The sequence below is a fragment of the Monopterus albus genome, unplaced genomic scaffold, assembly GCF_001952655.1.
Source record: "Monopterus albus unplaced genomic scaffold, M_albus_1.0 scaffold134.1, whole genome shotgun sequence".
Classification (NCBI taxonomy): Eukaryota; Metazoa; Chordata; class Actinopteri; order Synbranchiformes; family Synbranchidae; genus Monopterus; species Monopterus albus.
The window spans coordinates 864,068-879,476 of NW_018128014.1; the positions used below are offsets into that span (position 1 = coordinate 864,068).

The following is a 15,409-nucleotide window of genomic DNA, read 5'->3' on the forward strand; positions in this document are numbered from 1 at the left end:
AATCACTTTATTTGGCCAAATATGTTAACACACACAAGTTGTTTCCTGTACACAAGTGAGGCAACTAACTGTGGCGCCAACTCACACTGATGGAAGGACAAATGCTGCTTCTGCCTGGTTTCAAACCAGGGACCTTTTGTGTGTGAGGTAAACGTGATAACTGCTACACTACAGAAACCAACCCAGGGTTAACTGCAGAAGGGTACAGGGGGGCAGAGAGGACACACAGACTGCTACTGGCTCCGGCCCCTTTGTCTACCTGTTCACATGTGGCTCAGTCTTGTTTTTTAAAAATTGCTCATAAACTAAAAACTATTCAGCTTCTGCATAAGTTTTACTGTCACTTATAATTTTTATTCATATATAACCAATCAACAAGTTATTCCACAAAAGCAGCATCATAGCACTGAAACAAAACTCAAGCGATGCTGACTAATGCAGTAGCTACAAAACTACCAAACACTGAACAAAGTCATTCATGTTTTCTGCCTTTGTGTAGTATACACAGCCATTCACCAATCTCCTACTATGAAAGTTCTGAATACACAAAGTTCTGTAATCCAGTGCTGTGTGGGATGGTTTCGTTGTCATAGTGAAAAGTAGTTTTAGTTTCAAAACAGCATAGCTGCCAGTTGAGAGGGAAGGTGAGACAAATCAGAAATTCACTGTTGAAAAGTCATTAATGCTGCAACAATCATCACTGGAGCAAAACTTGGGTGTTCTGAAAAACAATAACACACCTCCTGTTGTTATTCCTTCATATGCTCTCCGGGGGAGATTTCACTTGTGCCTTGTGGTGCTTGAGTTTGTATTATTGCTTTTCATACATAATTGTACCACCAGCATGCTGTCATTCAAGTTGAAGAGCAACGAGAAAAGATAGAGGGGGGAAGGAAAGCAATTTCAAAGCTTGGCAAAAAGAAAAAAACAACCCTAGGGAATTACCTCACCTCCATCTCCACAGGCTTCTGTCTCTATGTTCATTTAGCTATTTTCTTTCAATCAGACTTTTAAAAGAAAAAACAGATAGTCTGCAGACTGCAAAAATACTGACCAGATTTATATTTATTAGTCATTTATGTAACCATTCTGAAGCCAAGTCTGAAAGCAGGATACAAGTGTCCTGTCCAGAACCACAAGATTTTGGTTATTCAGCTGAGTATAGTGACGGCAATTGTGTTGACAAAACGCAGAGAATTTGTCAAAAGCGTTTCACAAATTTTCCTCATGCAGCAGAGACCATTTCATATGTGCAAGCACATATCAGATAATATCCCAACACTGATCTCAGTGGCGTATAATAGAAACCCCAGCAACAGGCAGGCTAACTCTTCCCAATGTCTTTAGAATGAGGCTGCACACCAACTCAGACTGTGCTCAGGCAGTTACCAACACAGTCAGGGGCTTCATGGAACTGGATATGCGCTGTTTTCAGTTGTTGAGAACAACGAGTCAAGCATTTGCTCAGTGTGCTGGAACCCACATAGAGCTGACCGCATTTCAGTCAAATTTGTTACCTAAACTTTAGAATGAACTAAAGGCCGGTTGGAGCTCCTATGCAACAGAGAGCTTCATCATGATGAGGGTGCACTATATTACCAACAAATAGGTAAACCCTGTTCCCCAGACACGTGCTGTTTATGCAAGTCAAGTGATCATTTGTCAGAAATACTGCAGAGAGGTGGCTCAGTGGAGGATTGACAGACCAGACACAACAATTGTCGTGACAACGGACAATCCCACAGACATTGTGAATGCAGTCAAAGGGGCCAGACTTTCACTACACATTCAATTAACCTTTTTTCTTAATCACCCCCTTAAAGCAAAACAGAACAAACAAATGAGGTATGAACCACTGAGCCATGGCTCAAAAAGTGAGGTCTGAAGCGAACTGTTGATTTGGAGAATTGTTACACCCGAGTCAGTGACATAAATTTGTACTCTGCAGAGGTGTGTAAAGGATCCAAACAAAATATATTGATAATGCATGTGTTTGAGTTTAATATCTGAATATCTCATTAGTTCAGTCAACCTACTTAGCACCGTTCTACCATATTTACATCTCTCATGCTCCTCTCCACTGCTGGAGAATTTGGTTTTGGTTTGATAGTAGCAGAATCTAGAGCATGCCATTTAACATGTCCTCTTGATTTATTCTGATGTAACTGTTGACCTTAACATGTGCGCTTCACACTGCCATGCTGTCACTGATAAAAGTGTGGGGTTTCTGTGGGGGTGTTGACATGTCCAGCTCAAGAGGTTTTCAGAGAGGTCAAGCGAGAGTGGCTTTATAAGTTGTGCTGCCCACTTGCCTCCTGTGTGCAGTGGCTACAATGTAAATAAAGGCATATTTTTATGTTCTGTGTTCCTTATAGTCCTTACCATTCTACACTAGTGTAAATACACTCTTTACACTGAGTCTGTGGGCAGCCTGAATGTATCATGTCTGTGCCGTTGAATCTGCAGTTTTAATGAAGGTGCTTGAAATAAATTTTTTGCTTCATTTAGCATTAATGACTGAGCAGATATGGTGCTCTTTAAATACCTTTAACAACTCTCAATAACACAGGCTGTTAATTTTGTGCCCCTTTTTCAATCTGTCATCCATTGTCTAAGCTTTAAAAGACCAAATGGCTGTAGTTCACTTTGCTGCAATTATACCAAACGTTCCAGTCTTACTGTTGGCAAAACATTCATCTTGTAAATCATGTTAGCACCATCATAATAAAAACATCATCACAAATGGCTGTCCTTTTATGACCAAAATCTTAACCCGTTATTGTCTTTTCTCTAGCATCCCGGCCCAGGTTAGAAGATGCTCCTCCACGGATCGTGGAACACCCATCTGATCTGATCGTGTCCAAGGGTGAGCCAGCCACCCTCAACTGTAAGGCCGAAGGACGCCCGACTCCCATGGTAGAATGGTACAAAGATGGCGAACGTGTAGAGACAGATCGGGAGGACCCTCGATCCCACCGCATGCTCTTACCCAGCGGCTCCCTCTTCTTCCTGCGAATTGTACATGGGCGGCGAAGCAAACCTGACGAGGGCATCTACGTGTGTGTGGCGCGCAACTACCTGGGTGAGGCAGTCAGTCGGAACGCATCGCTGGAGGTGGCAAGTAAGTGACTAGGTTTTTTGCTTTTTTAGGCGTGAGTGCTCAGCTGTGTGTGTGTGTGTGTATGTGTGTGTGACTGAACCAAACAACATGAACTGAATGCTGCTTTGTATAATGTGGGGGTCAGATACAGTACATGGGACGTGAAAGAGTGCCAGGGATAGATGACGTCACAGTAAAATGATACTAGGCACTTATAATAATCAATGAACACTTAAAATAATGTCCATAAAAGTATATCTAAATGAATATAACACATGAGTGTGTGCCATTCATTTGTTGGCAGAAATGCAGAGCTGTAGAAAAAGAGAGAAACCTAAAGAAACGGTGCACATTACAATACAGATCTGTGTAAAGGAATGAGATAGTGGTGGTAGGCCATTGCTTGCCCACATATCAGGTGTCAAACATAATGTCATGTATTATGTAATTCCAGTAAGAAGAAACGGATTAAGTCACAGACAGATTTCAAGTAATATTAGCTGTGCTATAAAAGTGGAGGAGTACAGAGGCAGCTCACAGGACTCTCTTATCATCGCCATCACTCGCCTGAGTTAACTTAAGATGCCACCCCTGACCTTGCCATCGAATCTCCTGGCAGCTTGTACCCTGCTGACCCCCCCTCACCTCTTATTCCTCGCTCGTCCTGCTTTCTACCCTCCGACATGGCATGCTATTCTCTCACACTCCAGAGAGCTCGGCCTCTGCCGTGTTGTGACCAGGACTCTACGACCAGGCCTGTTAATGTGGATGGATGACAGCTAGCTTCTTCTTCTTCTTCTTTAAAAAAGATTGTCACCACTGGACAGGAAATCTGACAAACTTTCTTGCAGGGAGGGGAGGAAAGGTTAGTTGTCATCTTCTCAATAGCAGCTGTTACTGTCTTAAAATACAGTAAACTCCTGTCAGATGGGTTTCCAAAAGACACCCCTTGATTTTGTTCTCTGTTGCAGTGCTGTGTGTGATTGGTAGCACTTTAATGAAATGCAGATAGGGCCAATTAAACCTTTGTTGTTAGATTAGGCCATTACCTTTAGTGTTAGGAGATCACTGTATAGTGTAACTTTGTTTTGACAGCAGGTCATTTAAAGAAAACTCTACACATTGTGTGAATACAAATCTAATTTTGGGCTAGTTTGTCGCTGCACTCAGGTAGACTCTGTGTTAGTTCACATTGTCAGAAAATCATGTGTTGTGTTTCAAAATAAGCTACTAATTAGGCGCTGCTGAAATATTGACAGCCATGTGACAAACTAAAACACTGAACACAAAATGAACTGTTATCCCTGCTTATCTAATAATCTGAACAAAAATGAGTATTGACTAAGGGAGTAACAATATAAGGACCTCGCCATCTGTTCGATATACTTATAATAACACAATGAGAATGAAAACTAGTGTCACAGTTATTTATTTTTTCTTAGCTATGTAAATTCACAAAACCTTTCTAACATTGTGTTTCTCATTCAAACATTTCCTTTATTATGTAGACAAGAGTGGAATTAGATTAATGTGGCTAATGGCTAGTGTAGCTAACGTTAGTGAACATCAGGGCCAACAACAAGTCAGTCCAGAAAACAGATCTGCCCTATTGCCCCCTCTTGTTAATAGAAACAAATCACATGGGAGTCTTGATTTGATATTGTGATCCATTTTTACAGTCCATATTGTCATGTTTATGAATTGAGATGTATTGTTCCACGATGCATTGTTACACCCCTCGTCTTGACACCATGTTGCTAGCAGTGTTTGCAGAAACACGGCTCAATATTTAAACATTTCCTATTATCCCTTCACTCTAGCTTCTCCTAATATCATCCTCCCTTTAAAAATGAAACCATATCAGGAATTGTTCATCGCACAAACCAGTTGGACACAGTGAAACCAATTTCATTCCCAGTTTAAATCTATGAGATTCTAGATCCCTGTCAAGCACCTTATGGTCGAGCACCGCATTTTCCTGAAAGGCTCGAGCCCCTAATTTAATAATGAGGCTGAACTTCCCCTGACTGCCTTCACAGAAAAACTACCCGTGAATCTTACTCTATCCTCTATAAACAGCTGAGATCTGTGCAGCATGTTCATCACTTTACTTAAAAGTGTTCCTCAGTCGGCATGAAGAATTACCTTTCACCTTGCTCATGTTCTGTTTCAGTATAAACATAAGAAGCTGCAGGGTATTTGTGGTACAAGCCGTATATGGAAGCCTGGCAAGTCAAATAGGTGGATGTGTTGTGAATCACTTTTCACAGAGGTGGTTATGAAAAAAGCAAGGGAACAGCACCACAGCAGTTGCCAGAAATTTCTCACTCCTGGTGAATAATACCTTATGTTTTTGTTGACAGTTTCTTTACTCTGTGCTACTTTTGAGCTCTCCTTTTGAGTCCCAAAGACACTGCCTCTTTGTAAAGCTAGGACAGTGCTTAACCAAACCCAAGCACACATTATTAATATTATTATATTTGTCAGCACTCTTGAGATATTTCTTGCAGCTGCTGAAGGTAACAAGAGTGTGATCCCCCTCATCGGCCCTCATCCACAGGCTCTCTAAGGATTCATGAGGTTGTGCAGGGTCAAGTTTTCAGTCAAATGGTTCTGTTGTGTTTGTCTTTAACACCAGTGTGCTTCTGCAGGGCCATGCAGCTGATCAGTCCATCTGCATTTCTGTATGTCCTGCTTTCTCTTGCTTTCTCTCCTGATGCTGTGTTCCTTTGGTAGGTGTCACTCTGTGCAGCTGTCTGCAGAAAGGCCCATGCACAGGGGCACAGCTTGGTGCATAACAGTTGCTCTCACAGATAACAGTCCTTAATCTGTGGTGGTAGAGGAAAAACTACATCGTGTGTGTGTGTGGACACAAAACCACTAACACACTCTTGGATTATTGCCTCTACAGAGAGTGAGTGAGAGAGAGGTTATATAGAAAAAACAGTGGTCTGTACCAAACCATAGGCAGTGCCAGCTCCCTCTGCATGACACCAGTGGGGCCAGAGGTAAGGCCACAGGCACATAAACCCACCTGGAGCTGCCAGGGCACTCAGTGTGGCACCAGAAACAGCACAAGATGGCACTTTGTGGCATGGTGTCACTTTGCTCTCCAGTCTGTGACTTGGAAGCACTGAGGGCAAATGGAGAGGAAACTGCATTGTGTATTGGTTTGTATATTTGGTATCAGGGTGGGCGCCAGCACAGTGGGATGGGTGGAAGGTTCAGGAGGTTTAACTCTTCACAGTCCATCTGCTGCAGGCTTAGAGGCAGGCGAGGTGAAGAAGTCCACTGAGTTGCAACATGAATGAAAAGGCAGAATGTTGCAGTGCTGGCAAAAACACAACTTGACAGTTTTTGTCTGTAAGTGGCTCACTGTGTAGTGTTTCCTGTCATACTGTGTATGTACCACAAGGAACAAGAGCACAGATGCCTTGTTGGAGCAGCAGCAGATGAATGAGTTGATAAAAGTCAAATAAATATCGCATGTGATACTACGTCTTCTTAACTATATTGAACTATTGAGTTGTGGATCTTCTGAAAATCAAACACCCAGTGCAGGCTTAAAAAGAGGCTGTGAAATGTTTGTAGATTTCTCACTGACAGAGACCATCTGCTCTAGTCAGCTTAAACTCACTATGTGGTAATAGATTCCTGTGTTTAAAAGTATTTCAGTATAATCAACTTACACTATTTCCCACATTTCCATTCGCTAGTGTGCACTAACTAAAGGTAGTACAATTCCACCCAAAAAGTTGTTTATTCAAGAATGTGTGCACATTATGGATGTCACAATTTGGCCCTGATAGCAACCTGAGTTCTTTAATGTTGGGTTTCTACAAGTTAGGTGGAAACAGATGATTCGCTGTGGCGACCCCCTAACGGGAACAGCCGAGAGAAGAAGAAGAAGAAGAAGATCTACCATTTGTGAGTCAGTACCTACAGTATAAATACTAGGGCTGAACCTGACTAAGGAGTTTGTCGGCCAACTGTCAGTGGGCTCTTCAATTTGACTGTTCAACCATTTGTTCTTTCATATACTGCTGAGTGGTGTTACAGCGTGGAGCTTCTTCCCTCACAAATGAGCTTTGGCCAAGTGCAGACACAAGCTGCAGCAACCAACTCAGGACTTCTGTAGTGCACGTACTAAAATAATTTGATGGGTCAGCTTCATTCCAACAGCTGGTTATGGGAGCAGAAATGCAGAATATTTTGTAGATGGAAGGATAGATCGTTTTGTACTGGACCTACAAATAAACATAAAGTAGGCATTTAAGTTTGCCAAAAAGTCTTTGGCACTGCTTTTTTTTTCTGGATAGGTATAATCATTTGTTCTCATTATTTCTCAAGTGCATGCAGAGCATTTTTCCTTTGCAATCATTCAGATGCTGACAATTAAGCACTCAATAGCTCATTAGGAAAGGTTCTGCTTACTTACCTCAGTAACAGTTTCCACTTATTATTAATGACATGTTTGATGAATGGATGTTTGATGGATGAACTGTGAGTCTAACCTAACCTCAGATATAATGTAGTTGTGCATTTTTAAACATCACTCATTCCCTTGCATAGCACTGCTAAATATTAAAGACAATTGGGTCACGTATCACATAGAGGTTGATGGATGAACTATCAAAGCTATTAGAAAAAGCACATCCTTAATGTCAATGTCAATGTCAATCTCAAGAGAAAAACAAAACGGGTACACTTTCGGGGGTTACTGTAAGTCATAAGTGTGTCGTGAAAAGCTTTAAAAGATCCTTTATGTTTTGTTAACCTGTGCATTCCATTACCTTGCATTAAGAACAGATCCTACACCATTTTGCTAAATGTTTGCCACCTACTCATATCCGATTTCATGCTATAAAAGAGACTCTCTGATCTCAAAAATGTGGCCAACTAAGTTACGTGCCAGAAGCAGAGGCCAATTCTTGTCAGATGCATAAAAGTCGGCCAAGCACAATAGATCTAATGGGCCAGACACCCCAGGTCGGGGATTTAACATTCAGAATGACTTGCCCAACCTCCTGGCAGTTTTTCTTTGAGTGTTTTATACCGCTGACATTTTTATTACGCCTGCTGTGTTTCCACTGCCTGGCTTTATGGCTCATGAATATTCACAGTAACAGGGGAGGGGAAGAGGTGCTTTTTGTTCTGAGGGTGGAGTCACATAAAACGGACTGGGGTAACCTCTAAGGGTTTTTGCACTCAAAACCCAGCCCTATCCCTTTTTTTAAGGTTGTTTGGAGGTCAAGCCATCAAGGTTCATGACTGTAGCTGCCTTGTGGAATTTGGGAATTGAATGTGATGAAACATCTGTCTAATTCTGAATTTGTGTGAATTTTCAATGTTTACATTTGTATTTATTTTGTAATGGTAGTCTGGGCTGACATTCACCTGTAGTAACTCCTAGACACAGTGTGGGAGAAACAGCTGAACAGCACTGGCACCTTTTGGTTTCTTCTTCCTCTCTTCTTTGTCTCTTTCAGATATGCACATGCATACACACACACGTACACGCACACCTGCCATTCTGTTTGTGATAACTGAGACACTTGTGCAGAAAAATGTATTTCAGGGTTTATGGATTTGGAAATGGGGAAAGGATCTAGAAGGTTAGGATAGCATTATTGTAGGTGGGAGAGGAATGCAGGTTGGTGCTGAAAAAGGAGATAAAGTGACTGCCTCCAAGTCCACCTGCTTCTTTCTGCTTATTTCCCTGTGTTCTCTGTGCACTCCTCAAGCTGCCCTCTATCACTGATATAAACACCAGCGGTCTGGAGCCATATGGGTTTTGATTGGAGCTCTGCAATGCATGCTGCCATACATGGTGGAGTGCAGTCACACTGATATGTACATTGATATTAATCTAAAAGCTCCTGCCAGGCACAATTAAGTAGCCTTTGGCTTACTATCAATCTGTGTTTACATCTGTGAGCATTAAAACTGGAGATGTCCCAATCTGGGACTTATCACGGCTTGTCATTAATGCTTGCCCACCTGCCTGGGGGAGAAAGTAAACTCTATGTTTGGGCAAGTGGAATGCGTCATACACCTGCCCAATCGGTATTCATCTTTCTGTATTGAAAACAACTTGGTTCTCAACTCAAACAGACCAGTGAGTGGGATTAGTGGATTGGAAAATGAACATGTGCCTGGTACAGATATGAGCACAAGTCTCCTGCGATGTGCGCACAAGATGTTAAAATCTGCACACACTATGCTTTTAACGTAGACAGGGTAGGTTTTATGTCCAGTGGCGCTACGGCAGCTGCCATCGCTTGGATGTGTTACACTAACTGTGTTCACATAGGGACATGAAGTGGCAGCTAGTATCTGCCCTGTAATGACTCTGTGGTTGTGAGAGTGTGTTGTCCTAGTTAATCTTTTAATCATGTCACTAATTTAGGCTAATAAACTAATAAACCAGGGCCTGATCCAGTATTTGGATCAAGAAAGAAGCTCCTGAAAACTACTGTGTGTCAGATTAATTTAAATTTTAACATGTCAGATAGTTAACTAACAATTACTGTAGGTAAATACAAGTAGCCTATCGGATCCCAATTAGTGTCAGCAGATACTTGATATTAAAAGGCCAAAGAAACTGAATTGGGACATCCCTAAATAAAATAATATAGGTTAGTTTTGCCCTCGTGCCAAATTGTTCTTAATAAAGCTGCCTTATAATGTCATGTGTCAGGGAAAATGCCTCTTTCTATAATAATGTTGAAATAAAGATGATGACAGCCTTTGCCCCATTCTGTGCACAGCAAACACATACTGTTCCTTTAAGCCTAAACTGTTTCTTTATCTTTAAACCTGGTTTTAATAAGCTTCTAACTGATAACAACAGTTTTATCTTGTAACCTATTCTGAATGAGTCTTTTTTAGCTTCTAACCTATTGAAATGAACTGATATTATGTGTTAAGCTGCTCTGAGACTGCTGATTGTATCTGTTGGTCTTCTGACCTGTTAAGGATGAAATGTTATAAGAGTTTGTCAAGCAGCTGTAGGAAGAAAGAGGGGCTATTGACCTGTGCTGAAAATGAAGTCTTTATTGCTATAGAAGTTAGTTTAGCAGCATGTTTATCTTCTAATTTTCTATAATTATCAGATGGTATCAATGAGTAGTCAATGAGTAGTAAAGAGCCCTTTTTTATTACAGAGATTGTTGCAAACTGTCATTGTGTTGACCCGTTTTCATGGTGATGTTTTTTTTTTTACACTAAAGTAAAAAAAGCTGGCACCAGAGGGGTTCTTCCTGTTCTCATTCACTCTCTATCTTTGTCCTCCACGCAGACCTTTAATCCCCATTTGACCTCTTTCCAATTATACAGGAGGTGGGATAATCTCATCTCAACAAAAACTCTACCTCTCGTGGCATTTTGGAGGGTCAACACTGACCACCAAGTGGCAGCCTCTGAGGCTGAGAAATTAAGCCACTGCAGAAATATTAAAACCTGCAGTTCCCCAAATGGCCACTTGAGGCTGGCTTCACAAGCCAGTCAATCCCCATAGACTCTCATGTAATTCATTCTGCCCATTCAGCCCACCTCAGCTCCACTCGCACTCCATCTCTTTGCCCATTTTTGGATCAGCTGTAGAAAGCAGATTGAAGCACTACCAATATGGTGGCCATCAGACTTCAAAACCAGTGGGTGACGTCATAGTGGGTTTATCCATGTTTTATATACAGTCAGTGTTGATCACCCTGTACCTTTTGTAGAGAATGCCAGAAAACTGGCAGGAAACTCCCACATTGAATGGGCACTGTAAAAGGGGCTAATGAGTATTGTTTGTGTTTGCCAACTTTGCCAACTGTGTGTTCACATTTTAGAAGTTCCCTTTTTGTAATGATTCTTCGCTTCATATAGTAAGCTCTAATCCTTGAACAAAGACTATACAGAAATCTGAGTACCCATCCCACCAATGTGTTTCACATTAAGTCCTTCCTTCATTTATGGCACATCAACAGGGGCATGACTGTCTTCCACCAGCTGCCTGCAGCACTTTTTTATTTAGATCATTTGTCCAGACAGATGGTGTCAAGTCTAATTTTTCATTTGTCTCATACTCATCTTTGTACAAATCTGCTGTTTATCACTTATAAATGTGGATATCACAATGTTTGTGCCATAAAGCTTCATCATACACCCATACATACAGTTAAGTGCAGAAGTTTGCATCCCCGTACTCTGAAATAGCAAAAAGACTAAAACAATGTTTTTCTCATCAACATAATATGTAATGTACATTCAGCCAGTACAACTGTTCTTTCATCACCATAAGTAAGTAATACAAATGGTCAGGGAGCATTTAAAAAGAAAGTTATAATAAAAAAAAACAAATCATATCAGTGCAAGAGTTTGCAACCCCCCTTTATGAAATGTTCTCTAATATTTTGTCTGTCCTCCCTCTGGGTACCCCCTGAGCAGCGTTTCAGGTGTAACTTTAGTCCAGTTTTCATGGCATTCTTATTCCAAGGCTACCATTCCAAGGCTTGGTTGCCTGCTATGTACAGCTCTCTTCAAATTGATCCACAGGTTTCCAGTTGATACTGTAACTGACTGAGGTGCTAGGAACCTTGCTCCCAAGCTATGTTAGAATCCAAAACAAGCACTCTTTGTTTTACTGTTTTTGCCATTTCAACTAAGGGCATGTAAACCTTTACTCCCAGCTGTACTATGACTTTGTGTGTACTTGTATTTAGCACTTTGAGCCAGAAGAGTGATACAATAACACTATCACCTCTCACACTAAACTCTTTAGCAGCGATATTCTCAGTTGCTGGCTGATAAAAAGATGTGTTCTCTATGTTTGTGTGCAGGTTTCAGTGAGGTCTGAGGTGTGCTCATGCTTCACTAATGGGATTGCAGCTCCCAGCCTGGTGGAGTACAGAGCCAGTGGCCATTTTGGGCTTAAAAGAGAGGGATCAGATGGCCAAAGTGAGGCCATGGGCCTCTGGCTTAACCCCCTCTGTATGATCCGACCGTCTGCTGGTCATTGAGCCAGACCCACCAGCCAAACCCTCCTCCAGAGGATAGCCATGAATTAATTAGACCATACTAAAGGCGAGTGCAACCAGTGACCAGCGTGTGTGTGTGTCTGTGTTGCTGTGTGTCATGAAAAGTCAGTAGAAAAAAAGCAGAAGGATCTGGGGTTGGGAAGAGTGGCATGATTCTGGGGGGAGATGCAACAACAGGTGGTGCGAGGATGAGTTTTACCCCCCCCCCACTACCTCTCACACCCTCACACAATGGCATTAGCACAGGGGCCACAGGGGGCTGCAGAGAACAATAAAGACCTCTCGCTCCAATCGTTGTGTTCAATCGTGCCCCATCGTCTCTCTGAGAATCAGATCACATGCGTTGCACTGCCAGACCCTCTGCTAACTGACTGGCTTAGTAGGTCGGTCCCTAGGTTTTTTTTACCATCTGCTTATCTGTGAGTAGATATTTCTAGGCTACACAAGCAAGGATATATGGTCTGGGAATGGACAGATGAAAACAACACATGTACATTGTAACAAAATATCTGAAAATAAGTGCTTTTGAGTGTCAGTGGTGATTGATCTCTAATCAATTTGTAGGGTTCTGTTTTGTGGTGGTGTTGTACTGGATTGTGCCCCCCTCCATATAGTAAAGGAAAACAATTATACATGTACCATGCATTTCAAAAGCCTGTACTCACTACCACATTTCTTGAAGTTTAGCATTTAACATTAAGTACATTTAGTTTTTGCTGATTTTATTGTAGGCAAAGAGATAGTGAAAACATTTCATTTAGCCTTTGTTCAAAGACAGTAAGTCTGAAAAGAAAATATGTATATTTTTATCCTCAATAAACCTTAATATATTTTAGGAATATCTGTTTTTTGTTTTCTGAAGTGTCTTGATTAACCATGTAATTGATTTAGAGTCATTAGTCATGGTCTTACAGGATGCAAATGACCCCCTGTTTGGGCTCATTGAAGCCAACAGTAGCCCTCTGGCAAAACTATACAAGGGGCTGTGTGGTGTGGATGTGTTGCTTCAGGGTACAGATTAAGAGAAAAAATGTGAACAAGGAAGTTCTGTTTGGAAGCCTTATTAGACACAATAACACTGCACAGCAGGTTATTCTCTTTTTAGGCAGAATTAGATCTGGAAAGTTATCACAGCAGTGATAATTTGCTCCTCTTTCTCAATGTTTGTCACGTAAACAATGAAAGTGCTGCGTTCTATAGAGGAAGTCTACCTGGAATTTGCACTTGCATGAAGATGATAGGCTGTTTTCCTAGATTGTGCCACAACAAAATTTGAACTAGGATAAAGCTTTCCAAGGCTGACATGCATGTTTGTGCCAGAGCTCTCTGGGTTAAAATTATTTGAAGGAAATTCAGACTTACATTTATAACATATTATTTATGTAATGTCAACTAACCAGCTACCTTGCTAATGTAACTTAGCAAATTCACCAGATATGTTGTCGATTTCTTTACTTGTAAAACAAGACTACATTTTGCTACCTCTGTTGTTAGGGGTGTAACGATACACTTTGTTCATGAGACGAGACGGTGCACTATATTGGGTTCACGAGAACAAGATGAGATGATATTTTAACATTTTTAAGAAATCTTCAGTGACAAAATATATGACCTGAAAATAGTCTTTTATTCAAGTGAAAGTCACAAAATGCAAAAAAAGCAGGTGCATTTTGAAACTGGTGGAAAGAGACATTTTGAGTTTCTACTTTCTGAGTGTGAATTATCATATACAGTAAAAGTACAGTTGTTGCTGTCAGGCAGAAACCTTGTACCTCCAAAACCACTATTTTTCAGGAAATGAAAAACCCTGTGCGTCTAAAATAATCATCATCACATTGTCAAAGTTGATATTGTGTCTTTATATATGATCACTTACCTGCATGGGTCATTATATTATTAACATTTTACCTAAATCAAATGAGGTTATGAGGTTTTGGCTACAGTTTCAGGATCCAATAGAGTTACCAGATGTAGTCACAAGCCCTTTTTAATGTGTTTTATTAGTTAAATATTTGTAAAAACCCACTGAGAGATGTAAAGGTTGATCAGTAGCATTGATCTATGAAACAAATATGACAAAATATGGACATACAAGGTTTTTGTCTGACAGCAATGATATGCAGGCACTGCAGAACTGACTGGCTTCTCTCCTGTATAATTTCATGAGTCTCTTCAGACTTTATAACTGTACATGAACTATGCATGACTTAACTGCACTACTCCAGATGGTGACATCATCCAGCAAAGGCACTGCATTGACCAATCAGGTACAGGGGACGATCGGAACATGGACGGCTTGCTACCTTGTTAGCATTCACCGCTATTCACTGTCAAATTTGGGCCACAATTGATGGCACAATGGCACATCATGCATTTTCATTAGTACTGGATGTTAAACGGTGTTTTTTATCCATCAGTGTCGACACACTGGTGGTGGAATTGGTGCTAAGGTAGAGTAGGCTACGTTAGCATCACGACTAAACAAACACAATGGAAACTCACAGGCTGGAAACGTGAATGAAGCCACTAACTTTGACCTGTCACAACATGGCCATATCATGCCTACAACACTCCCCCCAACCCCTCATCTAATGCAGCCCTGAGCAATAAAACACAGCAAGGAGTTGCTTTTTTGCTGGACTTATGTGAATGTACCATCACACTCTGTGATACTGGATGCTGCTCTGGTTCTGTTATGTACTGGTATCGTGAGACAGCTTTTGCTTTGATGAGAAATATCGTCACATTGCAAGATCTTGTAATCGTCACACACCTAATGGTTACCATTAGGCATTCCACAGAAACACTTACTGTAGGTATTGCGCCTAATCCTTTACTCTATTTTAGGGAAAACCCTGAGTAGAGAACGTAGAACAAACAACAACAACTATAATGAGATGCCACAGGAGAATAGACTGAAGATAACACAAATAACAGATGACAACAAAGATGGCAAATGGCATTAGCTGCATAAATGTGCAGGGAGATAGCTCAGAACAAATCCCTCATTTCATCCCAACACAAGAAGCAGGAAATATCCTCAGAGGTTCATGACAGACAGTAATCACAGGAGGCTAACACAGTCAATATATGGTTCAAACAAATCAATTAAACACAATAAGAGCACCAGGACATTAAGGCAACAGAGGGAGAAATATCTGGTTGGCAGTCTTGTTACTAAGCATGTATGTGTTAAACAACCAGATGGAGGTGTTGAAGAATGAAAGTGATCTTCACTCTGCTGGGCAGCACCTTGTGGACTTAATGAGTCAGTGGAGATGTT

At 41.1% G+C, this 15,409-nt stretch overlaps 1 protein-coding gene across 1 annotated transcript in view; it reads left to right on the plus strand.

Annotated features, from left to right (window-relative positions):
• The window catches only part of LOC109967682 (roundabout homolog 2-like), a 30,883-nt gene extending 18,558 nt beyond the window's left edge, over window positions 1-12,325 (plus strand). Inside the window, exons 2-3 of the mRNA XM_020613433.1 lie at window positions 2,795-3,121; window positions 11,929-12,325. Of these exons, the coding sequence (XP_020469089.1) occupies window positions 2,795-3,121; window positions 11,929-11,945 (344 nt within the window). The 3' untranslated portion in view covers window positions 11,946-12,325. The remainder of the gene's footprint in view (window positions 1-2,794; window positions 3,122-11,928) is intronic.
• Window positions 12,326-15,409: the final 3,084 nt, after the last annotated feature.